Source organism: Lepisosteus platostomus, chromosome 2 (assembly GCF_059453375.1).
Source record: "Lepisosteus platostomus isolate fLepPlt1 chromosome 2, fLepPlt1.hap1, whole genome shotgun sequence".
In the NCBI taxonomy this organism is placed as follows: Eukaryota; Metazoa; Chordata; class Actinopteri; order Semionotiformes; family Lepisosteidae; genus Lepisosteus; species Lepisosteus platostomus.
Genome location: NC_142612.1, coordinates 15,622,943 through 15,646,029, shown reverse-complemented (window position 1 = coordinate 15,646,029; position 23,087 = coordinate 15,622,943). Strand labels below are relative to the sequence as shown.

The following is a 23,087-nucleotide window of genomic DNA, read 5'->3' as shown; positions in this document are numbered from 1 at the left end:
TGTAATGTTTTTTTTTCTTTTGTTCAAACTTCTGTTTTTATTTACTTTTTAAATTTTTCCATGTCACTATATGACAGATTGAGGCCAGCAGCCATATCACCCTGCAACTCACAACTGGCAACCCACTGAAGCTCAGCAGGTGTGAGCCTGGTCAGTACCTGGATGGGAGACCTCCTGGGAAAAACTAAGGTAGCTGCTGGAAGAGGTGTTAGTGAGGCCAGCGGGGGGGTGCTCACCCTGTGGTCCAGGTGGGTCCTAATGCCCCAGTATAGCGATGGGGACACTATGCTGTAAATAAGCGCCGTCCTTCGGATGAGATGTAAAACCGAGGTCCTGACTCTCTGTGGTCATTAAAAATCCCAGGGCGTTTCTCGAAAAGAGTAGGGGTGTCCTGGCCAAATTTCCCATGCCTCCTAATAATCCCCCTCTAAGAATTGGCTACATTACTTTGTTCTCCTCCCCCCACTCCGACGGCAGGCGGAGCGACGCGCCGGTTGGAGTATTCTCGATCGCAGTTAATGGCACCGTCAGCTCAAAGATTTGGTTCAAACCACCAAATGGAGACGGGCGTGCCGACAAGCGGACCCTGCTGATGCGGGATTAACGCTAGGATAAGAGAATATATGACAGATTGAAAGCTGAGAAACAATAACAATAACTATGATGAGGGCTTGCTTTTGCAAGAAAATACTTTATTTCTCGTAAATAAAACAGCAAGATGCTGAGGTTCATTGCATTTCACACAGCTGATGTCACACATATAGTCCATTCACCACAGTCCACTGGCATTTAATAACTGGCCATGATCTAGAGGAAAAGAAACGTGTCTCATCAAGGAGTCCTAAAATACCAAAGACTGACTAAGTAAACTAAGTGTTTAATTCAGAGTACTGATGAGTGATTTTTAGAAAATGCTGCATGAATTGCATATTTTTTCCTCCTCAATCTTACAAACATTAATTATCTCAAAGATTGGACATTAATTTACTTTGCCTTGCTTTAATCTGTTAGTTATCATTTTTCATCTGATTATGCTTTTCATCTGCATAACACTACAGTTTTATTTATGAAGAAAAGCATTTGCTACAGGTAGACAGCTGAGGACCTTCCCAGTCTCATTAACCCTTTTCTAAATGGTGTAGGAGGAAAACGGCAGCAAAATTTGTTCGTGGCTGCACAGATCATGCAAAGAGTCATTAAAGCTCAAGTTTGCATTAGATCCTAAAACACGTGGTCAACAGAGCACATTAAGTAGAACATATGATCAAATGTACTTTGCGAAGCTGTTTTATTCCAGATATCTTCTTTAGTGTCGAATTTCTTAAAAGCAACCCCTCCCACAAATGCTGACCTGTTACCAATAACATTTTCATCCCTCTTTTTCTTCAGAAACACTGTTTGCACTTCAAATTCAAGTTCACGTTTATTTGTCATTCCAGCCATATTGAACTTACACTGTTGATCCAGCTGATGTACGCAGAGACACGCGTGAAGACTGTAGGCTTCTTGTTAACATTACAGCCTGATGCAGACACAAAGCTGGTCACTCCATGGACTTGGTATCTTCCACTGACGTAACAATTCAGGGGTCCTCCAGAATCCCCCTGCAAAATGACATTAGTCTCAGCCATCGAAGTACTGGCATTTGAACTGCACACGAAGTCTGTGCTTGCAAACATGCCAGTGTGCACAAAACACGCATGTATTGTTTTTCTGTGATAGCCTGCCTTCCGGATTAGAGCAGATAATCAGGTATTGAATGCAGCTGTGAAACAAAGTGCCATCTTAATAGCAAACAGAAAAATGTCACTGCTACAGGAAAACGGTGTCTGATGAATCTGTAGTGGGGAGACTTACATTACAACCTGATCTGATTCCATCTCCACCAGCGCAGACCATGGTGGTCTTAACAGTCGATCCCCACCAGGAGCTACTGGAGCAGGTGCTGTAGTCTACAGAAGGGAGATGGGCCTGCTGGAGGGTGCCTGACAGCTGTCCACTCGCTGTTGACAAAAATGTTACATGTTACATCTTAATTTATATGACCAACTTCCTTGTCTACATAAGAATATTGGAAAAATTCTGTCCAGGTGATGATTCGCTGAACCCTCCCACTGAGAATGAGAAGTACTTTGTATGCCCCCTCGACACACACACCTTTTGAAAACATTCATGCCCTGGCATGACCCACATTAGTGCCGATTGGAGGGTTCCAGAGGGATGTAAGAATCCCTATTTTACAGAAGGTTCAGGGAGTCCTGACTACTTCCCTCCTAAAATCAGTTAATTTTGTGCTTGGAAAATTCCAATGTACATTAAGCTTGCTGGCACACAGTAACATCTCATCTGGGCTCTGAGTGCTCATTTGAAAAAGACAGGAAAGTGTCATTCCCAATGTGAAGTCAAAGTCATTTATTTTTGGGACCTGAAGGGATAGGTAATTATTCTTTTTGAGGATGTATCCTTCTATTCATATACGTACTGGAGAGAGACAATCTAGAGACATTTTTTAAAAGGATAAAGTATTTTAATGCATCTTTTAACAACATAATTGTATGTATTTGCGAGTAAAAAGTTTTTTTTTGCAAAAAAAAGTGTAGTATTTTATTACCTTCCATTTGAGTTCTCATTTCATTTGAGTGTTTTAGTAAACTGCCAGGAATACACTGATCTGTCTTCCTATTTACAGTCAAATAGGTTCTGTCAGTCAGGAGAGATTTTCCTGTTAAAAACTTACTGCTGGTAAGGCCCCAGCCAGTGATGAAGCACACACTGTTTTGTGGAAGAATGTGGTCAGTGCTGGGCAGTGGCCAGTGCGACATATGAGCTCAGGACAGCATTATTCATCAGCTTCATCAAGGCGATGTCAAATCTGCACACAACACAGGGAGCACAGGAAGTGACCAGTTCAGGAAAAATATATTTCAAAGCAATGTTGCCCAGAAGTTCTGAACACAAGCAGGCTCTGTACAGACAGGCGAGTATCAGCAAGACTGAAGCAATTAGTGTCCCCTATATCCAGAGAAAAGTTCAGCCCGGAATTTTCTCCCTTTAAATATTTTGTTATAACTCTGCAGCAGAACATATCAGAAGTCTGGTTCAGGTCTTAAATTGAAGCTAACCCCCTTGGCTTTAAGTGTGAACAGTCAAATGTCTTTTATCTCTTAATGCGTCCACTCAGCGGACAAAGTTATGCAAAATAAATCCAAAAAAACAGCAGGTGGAACTTAGTAGGTGTCTACTAGCTTGGATTAAAATTCGGGACAAATTTATCAATTTGAAAAAATTCTGCATCATTTTTTGAAGACCTGACCTAGAATGAAATGGCTGAAAACACAATGAAAGACAGCTTTTTTCCAGGCGGGGTCGTTCAAAATTCGTTTGCAAAAGCCAATACCTTTCAGTTTCCTCCAGGTCTGGAGGTGAGTAAAAGCTAAGCGTTTTGTGGACATATAACCCCTCTTATGGATTTCTGAAATAAGGTAAAAACATGGGATTTATTTTTTGCTTTTGCACTTGTTTTGCTGGCTTATTGATTACTTACCGATGCACTTATGTGGAAGTGCGTCAGCAGGTAAAAAGTGTTGTTCTGATCGATTGCCGTGGTGTAGGAAAGTTCTGAGAACTGTTTTGTGAAGCCCTGGTTGTCTTTTTTCGATTGATATAAAGTTTACTGTAAGGTTTTGTTTGTTAAACGCGATGAAATGAGGTGCGCGTCCTAATGCAAATAATAGACTATCCGGTCCCGCGGCGCAATAGTACTAGGCAGACTTTCGAGGCTAGGTCAATAGCTTTGTGTGTATTTTTAATGGTAGATCAACTGATTTAAAAGATTCTTTTTGGCGTAGGTTTTGCGGAAAGGAACTGAGATGAGCAGGAAACGTTGCGAAGAGGAACTGACCCGAAAAAGTTGCCACCCTCTCTCTCTCACTGGTAGTCCCTGGGCCCATGATGGCTCTTAGCAGCCCAGGGGCTTATAACTCAACTCCCACAACAATGTACAAAACATCCATAATGTATATGCTTACACGACGTACTGATTCTTTTGCCCAATTCCGAAGCTTCTAAAACATTTATTATAACACAAATTGGATACAAACCCAGCCGCCGCATTGTTAGTCCAGCTTGAGTGAACCAGTGTCTTCTCCACAGGAATGAATTGCTCCTTCCCCTCTATCCCATTAATATTGTGTTCTCCCACAACTGCAACCACAGACACTCCGCTGTTAAAAGAAAAACAGAATTTTAAGACTTGTTCTTCAGGCAGGAAATCTGAGAACATCCGAGAGGGAAATTTCCAATTTTCGAAAGGGACTAATTCACTGAATGCTTTGCTTTTTCCTCCGTCCTAACTGACCGGAGGTATTTTCATACCTTCGGACGCAGTGGGCAGCCGTCAGAACCCAGCGGCTGTGAATCAAAGTTCCTCCACAGATGTGTGCCGACCAGTCACTGTAGAAAACCCGCAATGAGACCTGAGCCCAGCAGCAACAACAAAAAGAAAACACTGAGGTCCACAGGGCAGTAGACGGAAAATATGTACGTTATGCAATTAGTGTTCCTCGCTGTGCAAGCAGTTCATTCAGACCAACTCACTTTATACAAAACCCCCATCTCTTTAGTGAATCTACTCGATTTGCATTGATAAATCATTACAGGTCTCTAAATGCATACACATCTTCATGGCGGTGATCGGTCCCGCGTACCCACGCAGGACAGCACACCTCTCGGTGCTGTTGGAACACACACAGGCAGACATTCACAATGGGTGGTCAATGAAACTTATTTCCTTACTAGTTCTATTTTTCTTTAAGTACTGCCTTCGGCCTTCACTCAGGGCTCTGTCATTTGCCGAGCTATTGTGTGTTTGCTATCTCGTAGTTTCTTTGCGTCTGTTTTAGTTTTTTTTTTTGCTCTCAACCTTTCTGCGCTTGCTTACGTATTGCAGCGCTTTCCCTGTTCCTTGCCACTACCGCACTGCAGCCCTGAGTGCTGTTTTTTATAGCTTTCTTTTCTTCTTTGGAAGCCCCTTTTTCTTTTGCTGTGGTGTTTCCCACCTCTGCATTGCACGAGAGCTGCTTGTGAACCCTCGACCAGACGCGCCTATTCTTTCACTGCGCCACATCAATAAATACATGCTTTGAATAATACTTTTGATTAAATACTGTCTATGTAACCTGAGGTTCATGTCTATAGGTCAACAAAAAGCACAATTCCAGAATCTAAGAGCTGTATTGCAAAATGGTAACCCTTCTAAGAAAAGCCTAAAGATCTAATTCTTTAAATTATTTTACAGTGGTCACCCTGATGAAGTAGGTGCTAAAGATTCAAATGGTGTTCTTGCATATCGAGGCCATTTGAGTTTAAAAGTCATTTCTTTACTTTAGATTATGCTGCTGTGATGTCAGCCTTCCCAAAACACTCTCCTGCAGTCCACTGTTACATGTCTTCCTCTGACCACCTAGTGCAGTGCTCCTGTTTAGATCTTCAGTTCTGCATGAAATCTGCTCTCCTACCTGCCAAGGCCAGGAGTAGGGGACAGCTGCCACCCCTCCCACCACACGCTGGGTTGTGTTCCTCTGTATTTCCTCCAGATACTGCACCTCTTCTGCACATCCTGAAAACATGAGAAGACAATTCATGCTTTGATCTTTATCTTACACCTTTACATAATACATAAGGTATAAACAATTCAAGTGAATACTAAATCAGGGCAGGACGGTGGCTCTGTGGCTAGAAGGTTGCCGGTTTTAATCCCGCGGCCGGCAGAGGACTTTTAGAATTGTTTATTCCAAACACAAGCAGATAAAAGAAAATGGATACATCAATTACTCCAGGTTGAAGCGTGTGCTTATTTTTCCTATTGTTCCAGTCTATTGTTTCCTATTGTTCCAGTCCCAGCAGCTCCACTGCTAATCAACTGTTTTCTGTTGTAGAGCAGGCATTTTGTTTTCCAGTGTAAGAGCTGAAAAAAGTTCATTTTCTACTACAGCTACAATAGCTTACTATCCTGACTAGGAAGCTGAAAGAGCCGTGTTTTTGCCACAGTGCAAGGCTGATTATTATTCTCCCCAGTGGTCCTGCTGGAAAAGCAAGTTTTTTCTGCCCCAGTGCAGGGCTGCTGTAATGAACACATAAACTAATATTTCACCTTAGATATTAAAGTGAAAGTAGGGTACGTGTGTGTCCACCTAAAACCTGTGCCCCTATTGTGGGTTACGCTATGCGGCATCACTATGTTTACAGTGTCCCTTGTCAGTCTGGTTTGTAATCTGGCTGCTGACTCAATTGTGTGAGTTTACTTTTAAAATAGTAACTTGTTTTCATAGACTACTGTGTCTTGTGCCCTGTGCCCTGTGATGGACAAATGACCCGTTGCTGGAATAAGCTTCAGCTCCCCTGCAATGCTGTATTAGTTAAAATGGTTTGAAGATGGATTTAGTAGTTGGATTATTTAAAGGTGTACCTATATTGACAAATATAGTGGTTTCCTTGGCTATTGTACTGTATAAATAGTGTGTTATTAGATTTGAAAAATGCGTGCCAAACACCATAATATTTATTTATATTTATAATGTTTATTTCTGACACTTCACCACAATGCAACCACCATGAATACAAACAGTATGTAACACAGACAGTATTCCAAAAAAATGATGTTACTTTGAACTTTGACACTTCCATTGTAAAAGGATCTGTTCCAGGACTGTTTCTTTCCAGTCTGTGCCAGGCTGTTCCATGGATATTGACAGTTTCTCTTGTCACTTTGGGTATGTAGTGTATCCTGGCTAATAACTCAATTATGCAAGTCTCCCTTTGAAATAATAACACACTTCACTTTTACTGGTTTCACATACTTCAGGTTAACGTATATCAACTCAGAAAAAAAATGAAAATGTTTAATTACACACAGTTCTATTTTTCACCTATTACATATTTCCTTGAGAAAATAATAAAAACTATATATAAAATGCAACTTACCAGGCAGAATGAGGAGAGCAACTAAAACCATGTAGTGAAGCATCTTGTCAGTTGTTATTTTGCTCTTGGTAAACTTTATAACCAATATTTATACCCTGTGTGCTGTGTAAAACCCAAACATTCCTTATTGTCATGGAACATTTCCTATAAATAAGTAAAGAAGTCATCTCAAAACCTGCTCCTCCAGACAGAAAAAATACAAAAAATGCAGTTTGGTGCCATTTTCTGTTTTTATTATTGTTATAAGATTAACAACAATAAGGTACAGTTTTGTTCTTATTGTTTCTTAGGTTCATAACCTAAATTGTTCTAAGGACTATAAATGTAAACTGGCTTCTACAGTATGTTAAAATCTTGAGTGTAACAACTTTTACCCTGTTCTTAATGTTAATAATCACCCTTCAGAAATATGAGGTACAGTAAACAAAGCAGGGATATGTTGCACAACCTTTGGCTATAGGTTGTACTGTAGATTACATTGAAATGACAAAAATATTCAGCTGCTGTGCCTGTGGAAAGTCTACAGACTCCTTCCAAAGTAAAACTTCCAAAGTTTTATAGCTTGAAATCAAGAAAAAATAAATCAGAATTTATTTGACCTTGTTATATACAACCTACAGTACAAGTGAAGAACAAATACTCAAACATTCTGAAAAGTAATTACAAATGAAAACCTAGAAAAATGTGTGAACTATTGTCCCTTCTCTCTGGTTTGCTCTAAACTCCAGCTGTCTGCTAAGGTGCAGTCACACGTGTGAAAGCCCATATGCCCAAATTAGTATGTTAAGATCAAGTTCTAACATGCTGAAACCTATTTTATCATTTAGAGTATACTTCAGTAAGAAAGGTACTACTATAGTCTAATCTTGAATAAAAGTGTAATTATTTAAGCATGTGAAAGGCTGGGTAAGAATCTTAGCTGACCTTTATGTATTGTGATGCCACTAGAGGCACAATACTTGAAGGGTGGTACTTTCCCCGAAGTGTCATGCAGTTTGTATTTGCCAAGCACATAGGATGACATCAACAGGCAATTGCTGGAATAGGGAACATGAGATGAAACTATATGCAGTAATTTAATATTTCATATCTTATTTTGATAAAATAAGTCAATACATTTTCATGTCATAGAAGAAACTGGTCCTCAGCTGCACTTGAGGAATGATTTTTATCACAAGGTAGCAAAACATGCAGGTAGCAAAAACATAAATTATAAAATGGTAACTGTGCTTGAAGGACCTACTTTTGTACAGTACAAAATGCTCATGTTCATATATAAAAGTAATTAAATGAAATTTGGTAGGAGTAACAAGGACAAGTCAATTTCACACAATTTCCTAATCGGCACTATGAAAATTATGTACTGTATATATAGAACATAAACGCCTCCTTTTGCATTTGTTTCAAGCATCCCTCCTCCACCCAATCTCCACCTTGCAGCTGTCCCTTGGCTCACTCCATTTGAATAAGATTTGAGTCTCCTTATCCTATGCCCAAGACATTTACCATTAACCAAGAGGGTTAAGCCAAGCCTATCCCACCAGATTTTCCAAACCTTCCCAAAGCATTTAATTCTTGGCTGTTTTTCCTTGTGAATTTTTTAATCTTCTAGATAATAGGGGGGGAGGGGGAGCAATAAAAAGTCAAACACAATGTTTGGATATTGTGATTGCATGGCAGGTTAAGACAAGATGGCAGCTCTTGTTGCTGTGCCACTGTGCCTCCTAATTATAGGCGTAACACCGTGTGCAAACACTTTGCCTTTTCTAGCTTCATCTCCCAGAAACGGGGGAAAAAAAGTGATGGACAAAGTAATCAGCTTCCCTCCAAACCACAAGAGAGCACTGTGAAAGAATATTGACAGCTGCCTGGGTACTGTGCCCTGACCATGACTGTATTTTTGGTGTGGAGTGTAGATAAGTGTAAACTTGCCAAACAAAGAAAAAAACTTTCTTCAGCTGTTTGTCCATTTAGTGATCTACAGTATCACTGGTCTACAACTGTTCAGGACCACATTAATTTTTTTGCAACTGGTAATGATACAATGTTTCCTTATTGTTATTGTCCTTCACCGAAACACTGCTTCCACCCCATCACTGTGTTTACTTTCAAAGTCTTGTTCATGATGCTCATAATGAATCAGGTTTTTCTATTTGAATGAACTATTACAAATGGAGAGAGTTGGTAGATTGAGGAACCTACACAAAGGTGCAAAAAACATTCCACACTACTGTGTAAAACGGTTACATAGTAGTACTGTCATGGTTTAACTAACCTACACAAAATAACACTAGTCATTTCAGCATTATGATACAGCCATATGTCAAAAGGGATAGTTAATTCTTGAGAGAAACTGAAAACATTTATGTTGAGAATTTTGTAGTTCGTTTTTGTAGTTATGTCTGCTTCATATTGTCACTCTTCAAAAGCTTTTTATGTCATTTTTTCAGTTGTGTGCTAATAAAAAGTACCAGTGAGTAGCATGGTGTCAGGATCTGAACTTTTGGATTCTCAATCAAATCCAGATGGGGCACTATAGCTACATTTGTCAACAGTGTACTTTTATCCCAGTTGTGTTTTTATCATTTCAAGTGTTTATGTACATTACAGTACATAAAAAGCATGGTTATCCATCATAATGTAGCCATTATCTTTAGCAATTGGGGTTACAGTATTGGGTACCACAGTATAATGGGACAACAAAGTCAAAACTGTTATTTTTGCTTTAGACTCAATCAGTTTGTTTATTTGTGATTATGAGATTAATGTGAATAATAACAATAAATAAAAAGAAAACAAGCATTGTGTTGTGAGTAATTGCATTAATATATTTGATATCATGTCAGATATCCCTTTATGGCAATAGCTGAATGAAATCTATGGTCCACTGGACTAAAGAAACATTTGTTGGGATGTTCCTACTTCACGTTTTCTTCAGCTTCAGCATGTAAAGTGCATTCTCCTTTGGATTTCTTTCTCCTGACAAGCTCCTTGGCTACATTGGCCATTGTTGTGGATCATTTTCATGCTGCATGGTGCATCTGTGTCCAACATGTATGGACTTATTTTCTTCTAGAAAAATTTGACAAACTAATTGGTAAATGTCAATCCCAGTCGGTTTTCTGATAATAAACAATAATACAATGATTTGTAAGTTTAGGGAACAGTTTAGCAAAACACCATGTACACAGGTTTATTAACTTTGATGAAAAAAGTGGTCTTAATGAATCTTTTCAATAAATAATGTAATCTCCTGAGCCACACAAGTCATTAACTTTCCTCTTGGTCTCCTTGCATTCCAATGCTTCTTCAAATCTATTGCAATTGCAGTGCCAAATATGAACAAAAGATGGCAGTGTTGTTGCATTATCAAAATGATTATAGGACTACCATTATGAAAAGGTTTATATCATTCACATTTAAAAATAAAGACTAGACAATCTAAAACCTGCCAATAAAAACTAATTCTTTATTATATTACTTTAGTAAAAGGAGAAATAACACTTTTATTGCAGAAAACAGCTATTGTGTGCTAGAAACAGACAGCATTACATGCACAGAATGAAAGGGTCCAGTCCTTCAATGAAAATGCTCAGTCACGACTTGAGGAGGTGGGCTGCTATCACACACGCACAGGGAAGTCACAAAAAAGGGGGGAACTTAGAACAATGGGACATAAGAGATCCTCAACACATGACAAAGGCACAACAGTATTTAAAATTACTGTCCTGTAATTACTGAAACCAAATACAGTAGTTTCCTGTAAATACTAAATAGCAACTACAAATTAAAACCTTGCAGCATGGCATGGAAAAGTGTATATGTTTAGTGATTCGCAATTGTAAATTTAGCTGTGGTGGAACTAGTTACCTTCAAATACAACAAGTAAATGAGCCTCCACCTGTGTTAATTTATCGTGTTTCTGCTGATTTCAGAAATCAGCAGGTCTCCTTTGCTGGGTAGCATATCTCAAAGTTCAATTTCAACTATGGTCAGCAAACAGCTAGCAATGGATAAAGCTGAGGAAAGGCACATACCAGGAGATGGATATTAAAATATTTCAAAGGCTTAAATGTCTCTTGGAGCATATTCAGGATGATTATTTAGAAGTGGAAGATGTACAGTATGGAAACAATCAAGACCCTGCCTAGATCAGGCTGTTCAGCCAAACAAGATGATCAAACAAGGACACTGGCCTGACCTACGGGCTTTTATGGCCAACATTGGTCAAAGTTTGCATGTGTCTGAAAATATCCCGAGCTCTCCAGAGATCTGGTCTGTCTGGGAGGAGGACAAGAAGGAGGTCATTGCTAAAAGAACACCAAACAAATTGTAACCCTGTCTTAATGCATTTCCATATCAGGCAGTAGCTACTACACTAGTTCATCTGCTAGGAATCAAGGGTTTACATCAATCAGAGGGGACCCGGATATAGAAACAGACTACTGTATGATCTCTCGGACAGTGAGTTACAATTCCCCTAAAAGCAGTGGGCGACTTCCTGATGGCCAGTATGTCATGAGTCCCTATGCCGCCTTGCTGTGGCGATGTCCTGTAGATCTCTCCGGTACTTCACCATTGATTGTGTGGAGTTTCTTAAAGAACACAGTAAGTGTCCTTGAGTGGCCCAATCACAGTCACAACCTCATTCCAATTACAAAGCTGTGGAATGACTTGAAAGTTGCAGTCCGTCAGTGGTCCCTCGCAATTAAACTGAGCTTCAACAGTTCTGTAAGGAGGAATGGGCAAACATATCTAGGTGTGTTACATTGGTCCAGACCTCTGTAAATGGCTATAGTCAATGCTAAAGGTACTTCCACCAAGTACTCAATAACTCATTGGTGTGTACGCTTATCCAAAATAAAATGTCTTGGTTTTCATTTAAAGATTCCTTTTCAGAAAATCTGAGCATTTATTTTTCACTTGGAAGTTGTGTGTTAGAATGTTAAAATAAAGGTAAAACAAATTGTAATTGAATGTCTTGATTTCAGACTGAGGCCACATAATGTGTCCCTTTGGGAAGGGTTTGTAGGCTCAGTCAACAGTTTCTAATTAATCTTGTATGTTTAATGGATTTTTAAAAAGGAATTCTAGCAATATAACCAGTGCTGCAGGTTGAATTTGGAGGTTTCATGTTGACACAATCTGTATTTTAAAATTATATTAATTTTTAATACTATCAAATAAGTTTCTATATTTTTATATACATTATATGAATTTATGTATATACTGTATATGTTATCAACATTCATGTATCCCTTGTCCTTTTCACACTCTGTGGACCTTACAGGATCTGTACTTGCATTATAGTTTATAGTACTTGCTTTTTCGTCTATTTACATCTTTGTAAATTTCTTGTGGTGTTCCCAGGTGATTTTTTTTTTTTGTCATTTGATAGGATTTTGGTCAGATACTTGTACAGTATATATCGTTTACTTGAGGGGGGCTAGTTTGAGAAGGGGTTGCAGTTACAGGTGGGCTGCCACTAGAGGCTGCTATGGGACCTCATATTAGCTGAAAGGCGTACAATACAGGCTTCTTGACTTCCCCTTTCTGGGTTATCGCGGGTAAGTTTGACTGCAGAACTCGTGAGTCTTCCTTGATTGAGGGTTGGGTCTGTCATAAAATGGTGCTGAAATTCAGGAGCACTCTGGTGTTGAATAATACAACTAATTATTTTCCCCTTTTATTCTTTTTTTGGAAACTGCGTGAAGGAAGCTAATTGAGACAGATGAGACAAGACCCCGGCTTTCTTTAAAAACCTGCAAAGCTTTGAGAGATGAAAGGGGGGAGGGGGATGTCAGGAAAGTAATGGCCGGTTAATAGTTATCAGATGGCAGTGCTTTGAGCTGGTACGTCAGCCAAAGATAACTGGGGCTGATGTGAATGTTGTGATTTTGATCACCACTGCCACACATGCCTTTCTGCTTCGTGAAGAACAGGTAAATGGGGCGCGATTTTTTTCAGGCGAGTTGAAGAGGAAGGGTTAGAAGCCCACATCGGGAGACCTGTTACCAGTAGATGGGAAGGACGTATGGGAGGAGCAAAACCCTACAAAATGTTTAATGTTTTCAGATATGATGGCGGATGAGCTCTGTTTATGTGTTTATAATTAGAATTTGTATGCCCATGTTAACATTTAATGACATTTTCACTACTTGCATGACCCCCAGCTTCTTCTTAATCTGTCAGTCTGTTCAGCTGCACAATCTTTGGTTTATTTTGGATTCGTTTTTCTCTTTATTAGGAACAGGAAACGCATAATTCATAGGACTTCTGTAAAACATTTTGGCATGAGTCATGACGATCAAACTGTAGTGCTGATGAAGTGATGTCGGATATGTGTTCTGAGGGAACCTGTGATCTGTACAGTATATTCTTCATCTTGGCATGATATTTCTTCACTCCGAGAAGCAAGCAGTCAACCTTTATTAGTAAACGTGCAAAATGTTTTTAAAAAAATCTGCAAATACGTCTGTGATGGACTGGCTTCCTGACTAAGTTTTAAACCCGCGTTTAGAATTGTCTATCGGGTTAGCTGCTGGCTCTCCGAAATCCTCTGAGTATATACAGTAGTTGTTACTGAAGGTGGATGGAATATATTTCAAATTCTATTTGAGTCAGTCCTGAAAAAGTATCATATTTCACAAGATCAGAACAAAGATTACAAATGAGAGGAAGACCATCTAGTCCGTTTTGTAGGTGGTAGATAAATGATCCAAGAATCTCATCCTGCCGTTTCTTGAATGAAACAGGGTATCGGGGTGAACAGCTGCTAGAACATTTGCGACAAAGGTCTCTGAACATGTCTCATTTCCTTGAGCACAATTGGTAAAATATTTCGAACCCTGGGGATTTAATAATCCTGAGTGCTTCTATTACCCATATTACGTCCCCCTTCTATGCTAGTACTATTTAATACAGAGCTTTGTTCTGCTGCCCGAGCCATGTTCTTGACTTCTTCCTCAGTGAATACCTGAAAAAATATTTGTCTAGTACCTGCAGTTATTTTACTTTCACTGTCTAGAACAGCGGTTCTTAACCTGGGGGTTGCCTGAATAGTGTATTAAAATGAAGAAAATCAATCATGTTAAACAACGTAATGCTGCATTTACAAGCTCAGAGATGATGTAAGGATGTTGGGTTTTTTTTGTCAAAAATATATTCTTAGCTAGCCGGCAGCTCTTCAGATTTGAAATGGCTGGCCCCTTTAGCCTGCTAAGCAGACATTTTCGGCCAGCTGAATGACCTGAACGCAACACTTAGCTTGATCACAGCTTTTGTCCGAGGTGTATTTTACTCCATTTTTGACATTTCGTGTACTGTTGTAGTACTGAATTAACTTTTTAAAATGTATTTTAGCTTCAAGTGGAAATAATATTTTCAGGTTCTCTAGACCATCTAATATCTACTAATACTACTAGAAAAAAACCTGTCTTATCAGTCACAAGAAAGTGAGAAGCTGACTTCATACTTTAACTTTACTCACAAAGTTCTGGAAAGACAACTCGAAGATCCTATTGTAGTTCCAAGAACTGATTTCAGTGTTTACGCTTACTTCCTCATTGTATGGCACATTCTGTCCAGAGAGGTTATAATGCATATTGGAAAAGGTTATGTACTTCAGTTGAATAATCATTCTGCAAAATATGTTAAAGAAAATATGCCCACTTTTGAGCCATCTCTTTCTTTTGTTTGCAAGTGTTTTTATGTTACTGTTCTATATTTCACCATATACTGTATAACCCATTTCTCTTTTTACTGAGCTGAATCTTTACAGTCTTCAATATAAAATCAGCCTGCTCTCTGTCAGACCTTACTTTTCAGTTTTCATCACTTTTTCTATTTCATTTATTATTGTGGTTCTAAGTCAGAATCCTCTATTAATAATGTTACAGTATTTTGAATTAGTTCCCGGTATTTCTAATTTATTGTAATCTTTAAACTTGTCTTGCTCAAATATCCTGTGCATAGCTTCTCAACTCAAAACTTTGAAGATGTTGTGCTGGAGAGGTGAAAAGTGACAAAAAAAAATCTGTCTCTTTCATCCATCAAAATGGTGGCTTGACTTATAGTACATGATCCAAATATATAATTTAAAGTGGCCTTGAGATGATATACTAAAGCAACTCATTGTAAATGTAAAAAATACCATCTACCGTACGTCCATGGTATTAGTTGCTGCAAAGAATGTTCATGTCACTCTTGGGCCATCAAGTGTTGAAATTGGGCTGTAATTCCTGTTGAAAAACTGTTCAGCCAGATAACATTACCTGCAGAAGAGTTTTAATGAAGTTTAGTTATTGAAACATGACCCATTTGATACGACCTCCATTTAAATGGAAATGTGTGTCTGCTCTGCAGTGGATTCGCAACCAATCCATGTATCCTGCCTTGGTCCCATTGCTTGCTGGGATAGGCTCTGGTTACCCAGTGACCCTGAATTGAATACAAATGCTAGAAAATGGATAGATGGATGAATCAATGTTGAACAAGTACGTTCTAATTGACAAATACCTGGAAAAAATATTCTAGTTATGTTAGAGAAGACGCATAATTCTTGCATGCACCTTCTTTGCCACTAAAATGTATTCTACAACGGTCTTCACTTCCTTTAACACACGTTCACAGTAATGTTTTTTCCTTTGTTTTACCCAGTAAGACCACGTAAATTGGGGGGGAAATCTGTGCTTAAAAATAAATGCTAATTTCACACCAATCATTGTACTAAAAGTAGATAATTCTAATTAGTCAATTCACAATGAGAAAATTAGCCTTGCCTAGATGTAGGTAGAGGCAGGTAAACACAGAAGATCAAATTCAGATTCTGAAATCATGGTAGGGCTTTAGAACCATAATAATGCTAAAATATTCAAAAAGCCCTAGAGCACAGCATAAATATAGAGACGAAGAAGACCAAGGAAGACCAGAAAGGCGACAGGAAGGTGGAGGAGACATAGGGAGTAGAAGGAACATCCTCACACTCCTCTTCCTCAAAGCTTGTGCCATGTGAGAAGACCCTGCTCTGATCAGCCCTGAACATTATTCTAGAAAGCTTGCGGAAATTCTGATTTTTTTTATATTGAGGAATCAGATGAAATTGTTCTTCACGTTTTCACAGGTATGCATTTTTAAATTATGAAGAATTATGCATTCTATTTTCAGTTTTGGCCATACATGTTTTGGGAAGGGAAATTTAATTCTGGGTCATATTCATTTACTGTATAGGGACACGAGTTTGACCTGTTAAAGCTTTTAGGTCTGTAGCACATACAGTAGGCACCTGTTGCATATTGATTTGTGCATTCAGTGTGTATTGATGTGTTCTGTAGTAGATTTATTAATAAATTTGACTCTGATTAATTGCACTGTCACCAGAACAGTGCCAGTAAATGTACAGAAGAAATCCTTACATTTACCTAGCATTTAAGCTTATTTCCTGACCCTTGTCTGATATTTTGTAACAGCATAATTGACTTTTTAAACTTCTCTGTGAGTCTATATTATGGATATCTGGTATTAGTTTCTGAACTTAGGAAATAGAGTGGATAATGTCTTATTATCTACAAGACAAATACCCAGAGACCATCCCACCTCACTTGATCACTGCTGCCTGACACCTTTTTATTATGGGTGTGTCCATAGTCTTGAAAAGCAGTGACAGTGAATATGGAATGGAACTAGTAGTATAAACATTATGGCACATATCTATCAATCTGTTTCTTTATTTTGGCTCTTTATTATTTACAAGCTTTTGAAGTAGGATGAAGTAGTCAGAGACGTGAAATAAAAACCATGGAAATAAATTTATTTAGCATTTAAAGTTTTATTGCTTGTATGTGTTTCAGTTACATGCTGTAGGGATATTCTTGTCAGAAAATCAGGGACAGCTTTGTTCTGCAGTCAGAAATGTGGTCCATACACAGCTGCCCGGAATCAATTATAGGCGATGGTCTATAAGAAAAGAAATATGTCATAAGAAAATAAGTACTGCAAGTGTCAGTGATGGAGAAAGATAAAAATAAGTGAACTAGTATAGCTGGAAGCATCCATAGTTGTAGCTCAAAATTCAAGTAATACTTTTCAAACCCAGAGCTCTATAGCTCTGTAGCACTTGGTTAAATCTTTCACATTAATAATACAGTACCGTTAGCTGTACTACTATACAATTCTTGATTTCAAAGAGGTGCATTGATGCAGATAGTATTCTTGTGTTTGCATTACTTTTCGGGGTGTAGTGGAAATTTATAATTCATTCACAGAGGGCATGCATATAATAGATCATACATTAGAAAAAAAAGTCTTAATGTTCAAAATGTTTTAATCCAATCTGCTTTCATCCAAATTATCTACGCCCTTAAGTGTACTGATCTTTCAGCTAAAGAACTATATTCTGCTTTAATATGAAAATACTGAGGATAAAGAGAACACCTTGTCTTGTAAAATGCAACATTTTATGGTTACTCACATTGCTGATCCAGCTAGTGTAGGCTGAGACGCGGGTGAAGACACTGGGCTTCTGGTAAACATTGCAGCCCAGTGAAGACATGAAGGTAGAAATTCCATGAACCTCATATCTTCCATTTGTGTAGCAGTTCAGGGCTCCTCCACCATCACCCTTCAGGAGACAGAGCACAGTGTGATTGTAAGATTAACACTGATGTGCCCAACCATCCAGGATGGGCCATTACAAATTATATACAAACACTGCACTGATGTTATCACAGGACAGTCATAAAGAAATGAATTGAGAAATTTTTGCCTTCCTGAGCAAAGTAATTGTTTTCCAAGTGCAGTAGTGAAGACATTTTCCTAAATATCTGCAATCTTGATGGCAGCAAGAGGGTTTTAGTACTCAAGAAGGCTGAGTTGCTAAATGAAAAGACGGATGATGAAAGGGACAGATCTGTAGAGCAAATACATACGTAACAGGCTGCTCTGTACCCATCTCCACCAGCGCAGACCATGGTGGTCTTAACAGTGGATCCCCACCAGGCGCTGCTGGAGCAGGTGGCGTAGTCCACAATGGGCAGGTAGCCCTGCTGGAGGGTGGCCGACAGCTGGCCGTAGGCTGTAAACAACATACAGAACGTCACCAACTGAGAACTCATCATCTCGAAATTCAATAAGATATAGATGATGATGATACTCTGAAGCATATCAAGATATTTTATTTTCCAAAAATGATGATAAAAGCAGTAGCGAAAAGAAATAATTAATGCAAACGATTTTCCTGTTCTAGAACATTGTTGCATCAATATATTTTATTTTACCCACTTTCCCCTTAATTTAAACCAGAATTTATATTGGAAGATTTCTTGTTACAAACTTACTGCTGGTCCTTCCCCAGCCAGTGATGTAGCAGAAGTTGTTGTTGGGAAGGATGGCGCCACTGCTGGGCAGTGATGCCACAGCGACGTAGGAGTTCAGGACGGCATTCTGACTCAGTTTGAGCAAAGCGATGTCATATCTGCACACAGCACAGGGAACACAGGAGGAGACCAGTTCAGTTCAGGAAAACTCTGTACAGATACACTAGGTTATCATATGAACATGTACAGATCTTTCATTCAAATTGTCAAGTACAGGGTAATAGCAGGTTTTATTTGTGTTTCCATTTGTTACTTGCTTTCAATTATTATTAATCAGCAGCACACTCTTTGAAGAGATTTAAGCAGGTGGGACCAGCTGCAGCACTCAGTGACACAGAGGGACCGACGCAGCAGACAGTCGTGCTGTCTGGTGCAGAATCCCCCATCCCCTGTCTGAATCCTGTTACTAATTACACTTAAACTAAGCATCATATGCATCTGCTCTTTATTATTCTGTACAACAGAATTGTTTTACTACAATTGCTAAACCATCTTCACTCATCCACAAGCTACAGTATTCCATCATAAAGGGCCACGGTGTGAGACGTACCCAGCAGCAAGGTTGTTAGTCCAGCTTGGGTGAATGATGATCCTTTCCACAGGAATGATTTGCTCACGTCCCTCAATCCCGTAAATATTGTGATCACCCAGGAAAGCAACCAGAGTGCCACTGCAGAAAGAAAAGGTACAGATAGTAGATTAATTTCAACAATGTGTCTTTAGCAAGAACATTAATTACTCCAATTAATCTTCAATCTGACTCCATCAGCTCCATCAATCTACAGAGCCTTTAAATACCATGAACAGACCAGGATCTTAACAGATTTCACAGTAAAGGTGTTTTCAACAACGTGGTCCACTTCCTTAACACCTGTGTGTCAAACCAAGCCAAGGTCCCAGAGTCGTGTACCTGGAACATGGCTCTAGTTATTGAAGACTTTCAGTCTCTGTATGACACTGTGAAGAGTTGTACAAATGGAATGAAGCGAGATCATTTTCAATAAACTCTTCCCTCTCCTCTCACGACTTTGTTACAGGGAGATCATTTGTCAGAGTAAAGAAAGTCTCCGGTTTGTAGTTTGTAGAATCTGATTTGGAATTTCATCTTTGATCTTTTCTACTTAATTAATGCTCCAATTAGTGTTTCTCTACCTTGCAGCACAAGAGGCTGTTGTCAGAACCCAGCGGCTGTTAACCAGGACACCTCCACAGTTGTGGGAATAGCAGTTGCTGGAGCTAATACGGATCGACACCTGAGGAAGAGAAAGACACTGGATCAGGACTGGATTTCTCACTGCTCTTGTACAGGGAGTGGAACTGAAATTGCACAGGAGGCATCTAGGAGACGTCACTGTGTGAGCCTTTAACCCAAATCTAATAGCTTTTTATGACATTTTGGCAAATTGTTTAATTGTTAATCATGGGATTTCAATGAAGAAATATATATATACTATTTTTATTAATATAAATACCTAGTGGCTAACATTAGAATATAAAGCTGATAACATTTTGATTTTAATTACTAAAAACATTCACTGGTCTACTGGGCCAGTAGTATTGCATGCTGAAGGATGGAGAGTGCCTTTAGCGTCTCCTGAGCAGAGCCACACGCTACTGAGAGACAATGATTTAAACGTGTCTTACTGTATGTAAGTCCTCCTGCTGTGCTGTGTATTTCGAAATGAAATCTGCTCTCTTACCTGCCAAGGCCAGGAGTTGGGTGTGGCCGTCACCCCTCCCACCACCCGCTGCGCAGTGTTATTCTGGGCATCAACAGCCCGTCCTGCAAATGAACAGAACAGAAATGATTTTTTTATCATCTTGCCAGCTTGAAATACAATACTAGGTACAGTATATACACTACTGTCATATAAAAGACAACTCACCAGACAGGACCAGAAAAGCAATTAATGCAATGTAGGGAAGCATCTTGCCTGTTGTCCTTCTCGTCTTGGATAGTTTGCAGGGAGTTTCTAACTGATATTTATACCTGAAAACCTTGCAAAACACACCCCTCTCCTCTCCTCATTTACAGGAAAGGGAGATTCCGGACAGGAATGTCTTCAAACCTGCTTCTCAGCATTTTAATTTAAATAGTTTTTTAATATTTTTTCCTTTATCTTTTTACTTTTGAATTTTGAATTTGAGACAGTATTACAAATGAAGACATCTCTGAATGTCTTTGCTGTTCTATCTTCATCATGAAGTTCCAAGTTCATGATGGGACTATTGATGATAATAATAATAGTAGTATACTGTATGTACGTTCTGTATTTTATATTTATTTATTTTTTGTAACTTTCTGGGAGCAATAGCATTGTTCCCAATTATTGTGCAATTAAAAAAGAAGTTTATTTAAAACATTCTAGGCACCACAATTGAAACTTACAAATATGCTAAGAAAAGAGATCTTAGTGAAGTAACCCAACATTGTGTGTCTAACTAAGTACAGTTTAGGGATGTTTTAAAGGCAGACTGGTCTAGTGTATTGGAAGGAAGATTAAATGAACAGGTGAGAACCTACAAACCAGCTGTTAATTCAAGCTAAAAGTAATCATTAGAACAACTGATATGTGGACTGCCTTTTCTTTTTGTCAATGCAATGACTGGGAAACTGAGGGCGCTGAAGCAGGGCAATTGGAGAGAGTCTCTTGCAATATGGAGTGAGAATAAGAGCCACAGATGACAAAGATAAGGGTGCACAAACCAGAGAAGAGACAGCAATATAGACACTATTGTTCCATTCCTGCAGGTAGCAGCTTCCCTAAGTGAAAGCTGTTTGTAGTACTCTTAGATGCGTGAGCTGCTAAGGCCAGATCAAGAATTATGGATATGCCCATGTAGTCTTCCAATTCGTGCTGGCACTCTGGGACTGTGCAGCTCAAGACAGCGCAGTATAAAAGAGGAATGAATGATGAAATGGGATGGGAGGTGCAGAGTTGGGGAGGGGCAGTGGAGCCGTTTGGGGGAACAGGATTCTGGTGGGCTGGGCGGGAACAGATTGAGGGAGAAAATTGGGGACTGACCCAGGACTGATAACTCTCAAGGGGCAAAGGGGATCTTTTCAAGATGGAAAAATGTTCAAATTTGGCATGCTGGCTGAGTAAAGAGTGGGGGTCCGATTAAGGTGGGCCTTAAGGTGAAATTTCATTTTCCAGACCTGGAAAAGATTTGAAAAATGATCAAATATCCATTAAGTGTCGGAAAACTCATGGAATTTTTTTTTAATTGACCCAAAATGGTCATGGCTGTATAATGTAATTTTGTTCATAAGTTAGCAAACTTTTAAAGAGAGGCTGTGGCGTCAGACCCTCTTACAGGACTTTTATAACGAGCTGTAAGTTAGCCTAGCACCCATGTCAAATCGCCGGGTAATTGTGTTTTCAGTGACCTCTGGTTAACAGATGAAAGATACAAGACATGGCTCCAAAAAGATGAAGACCCAGGACGTGCGAGAATTATGCGGGAAAAGAAGTTATGAGAAAGTCATGGAATTTTGTTGGTAAAAATGAGTGGGGAACCCTAATGCAAGCTACTATACAGTATATTCACATTCTGCAACATTCATTGATCTTGAACACAAAGACCATTTGTCAAATAAAACAAGTATCTTTATTTTAGTCATTATTGCATTTCAATAAATATATTTACTGCAGGCTTACAAGAGTATTGAAGTTGAAACATTCAGTTTAGGGCATTTCATTCTGAATTGTTGAAATACCGCATGCTTGATGAAAACTTCAAAGAATTATGAAGCTGTCATCTTAAGAATTTCAGCTCTGTACTGAATGTGCCATACTATGAGGAAATAAGTGTAGAACAATGACATAGATTCTCAGAACTACACGTGCATCTTCAAACTTTCTTTACAGAAAATTAATGTATTAAAGGGGGTTACCACAGGACCCTGAACTGAACGGGCAGGTATTTCCAGGACACATTGGTTTACTAGGACACAGGGCACCTTAGCAAAATAATAGATCTCTCCACTTGTCTCAGTCCCTTTATTTAAGTTTTCCTGCATATTATTGTTGTTGGTTTCTATGTACTGTATTTTTATAACATTCTAGACATTAGTAGGAATATTATTTGTAGATTCGCTCTGTCTATATTATCCTTTTTAATTTTCCAGTCTGGGAGACTTCCAGTAATTTGTAATAAGTGTATTTACTTTGTATTTACCATTAGTACATTCTTGTGAATTGTTCTACAACTACTGACGTAGAAGTGGAGGAGGTGAAAATTGAAATGAGAAAATGTGAATTCAAACATCAGCTAAATTGATGACATCACTCACATCTTCAAAATAAAATACAAAGTAGCTTTGGAATCCATTCACCTATTGATTCTAAAAATTATTATAGTTGAACACCATGCAGCCAGCACCTCAGCAATCTGTCTCAAAGTGCCTGGCATAACATGAAGTCCTTCTGTCACTCTACTTTTGTAATAATATAATTCCTTACATTTATATAGCATTTTTCTGGACACTCCACTCAAACCACTTTACAGGTAATGAGGGTCTCCCCACCACCACCAATGTGCAGCCCCACCTGGATGATGCACCAGTAGGCTCACCACACATCAGCTGTCAGTGATGAGGAGAACAGAGTGATGAAGCCAATTCACTCTTTTCAAGAAACACCCTGGGATTTGTAATGACCACAGAGAATCAGGACCTTGGTTTTGTGTCACATCCAAAGGACAGTGCCTTTTTACTGTATAGTGTCCATG

At 38.9% G+C, this 23,087-nt stretch overlaps 1 protein-coding gene and 1 pseudogene across 3 annotated transcripts; both read right to left on the bottom strand.

Moving 5' to 3' along the window:
• Nucleotides 1–671: 671 nt before the first annotated feature.
• Nucleotides 672–7,124, bottom strand: LOC148676018 (elastase-1-like; annotated as a pseudogene). The gene is made up of 8 exons (XR_015925574.1): nt 6,982–7,124; nt 5,517–5,617; nt 4,375–4,475; nt 4,101–4,223; nt 2,738–2,872; nt 1,858–2,003; nt 1,455–1,604; nt 672–807 (listed from the first exon to the last, which is right to left on the bottom strand). The product of XR_015925574.1 is annotated as an elastase-1-like (transcript).
• A 9,663-nt stretch (nt 7,125–16,787) lies between these two features.
• LOC148676017 (chymotrypsin-like elastase family member 1) lies at nt 16,788–20,396 on the bottom strand. Of its 2 annotated transcripts, none has more exons than XM_088600413.1 (8): nt 20,240–20,396; nt 20,054–20,136; nt 19,506–19,606; nt 18,904–19,023; nt 18,315–18,451; nt 17,907–18,052; nt 17,446–17,599; nt 16,788–16,935 (listed from the first exon to the last, which is right to left on the bottom strand). In XM_088600413.1, the coding sequence occupies exons 1-8, from the start codon at nt 20,280–20,282 to the stop codon at nt 16,922–16,924; spliced, it is 798 nt and encodes a 265-aa protein (XP_088456539.1). In that variant the 5' UTR covers nt 20,283–20,396; the 3' UTR covers nt 16,788–16,921. The 2 variants fall into 2 exon arrangements, with proteins under 2 accessions (XP_088456539.1, XP_088456531.1); XM_088600405.1 differs by having other exon boundaries at nt 17,450–17,599.
• Between the last annotated feature and the right edge of the window lie 2,691 nt (nt 20,397–23,087).

What these genes read in the sequence shown, in the direction of transcription:
- LOC148676017 (XM_088600413.1), bottom strand. Translation starts at nt 20,282, where the DNA reads ATGCTTCCCTACATTGCATTAATTGCTTTTCTGGTCCTGTCTG. An exon ending in TGCTTTTCTGGTCCTGTCTG is followed by an intron (nt 20,137 to 20,239) that starts GTGAGTTGTCTT and finishes GTTCATTTGCAG; the next exon opens with GACGGGCTGTTGATGCCCAG. An exon ending in ACTAACAACCTTGCTGCTGG is followed by an intron (nt 18,452 to 18,903) that starts GTACGTCTCACA and finishes TGCTGTGTGCAG; the next exon opens with ATATGACATCGCTTTGCTCA.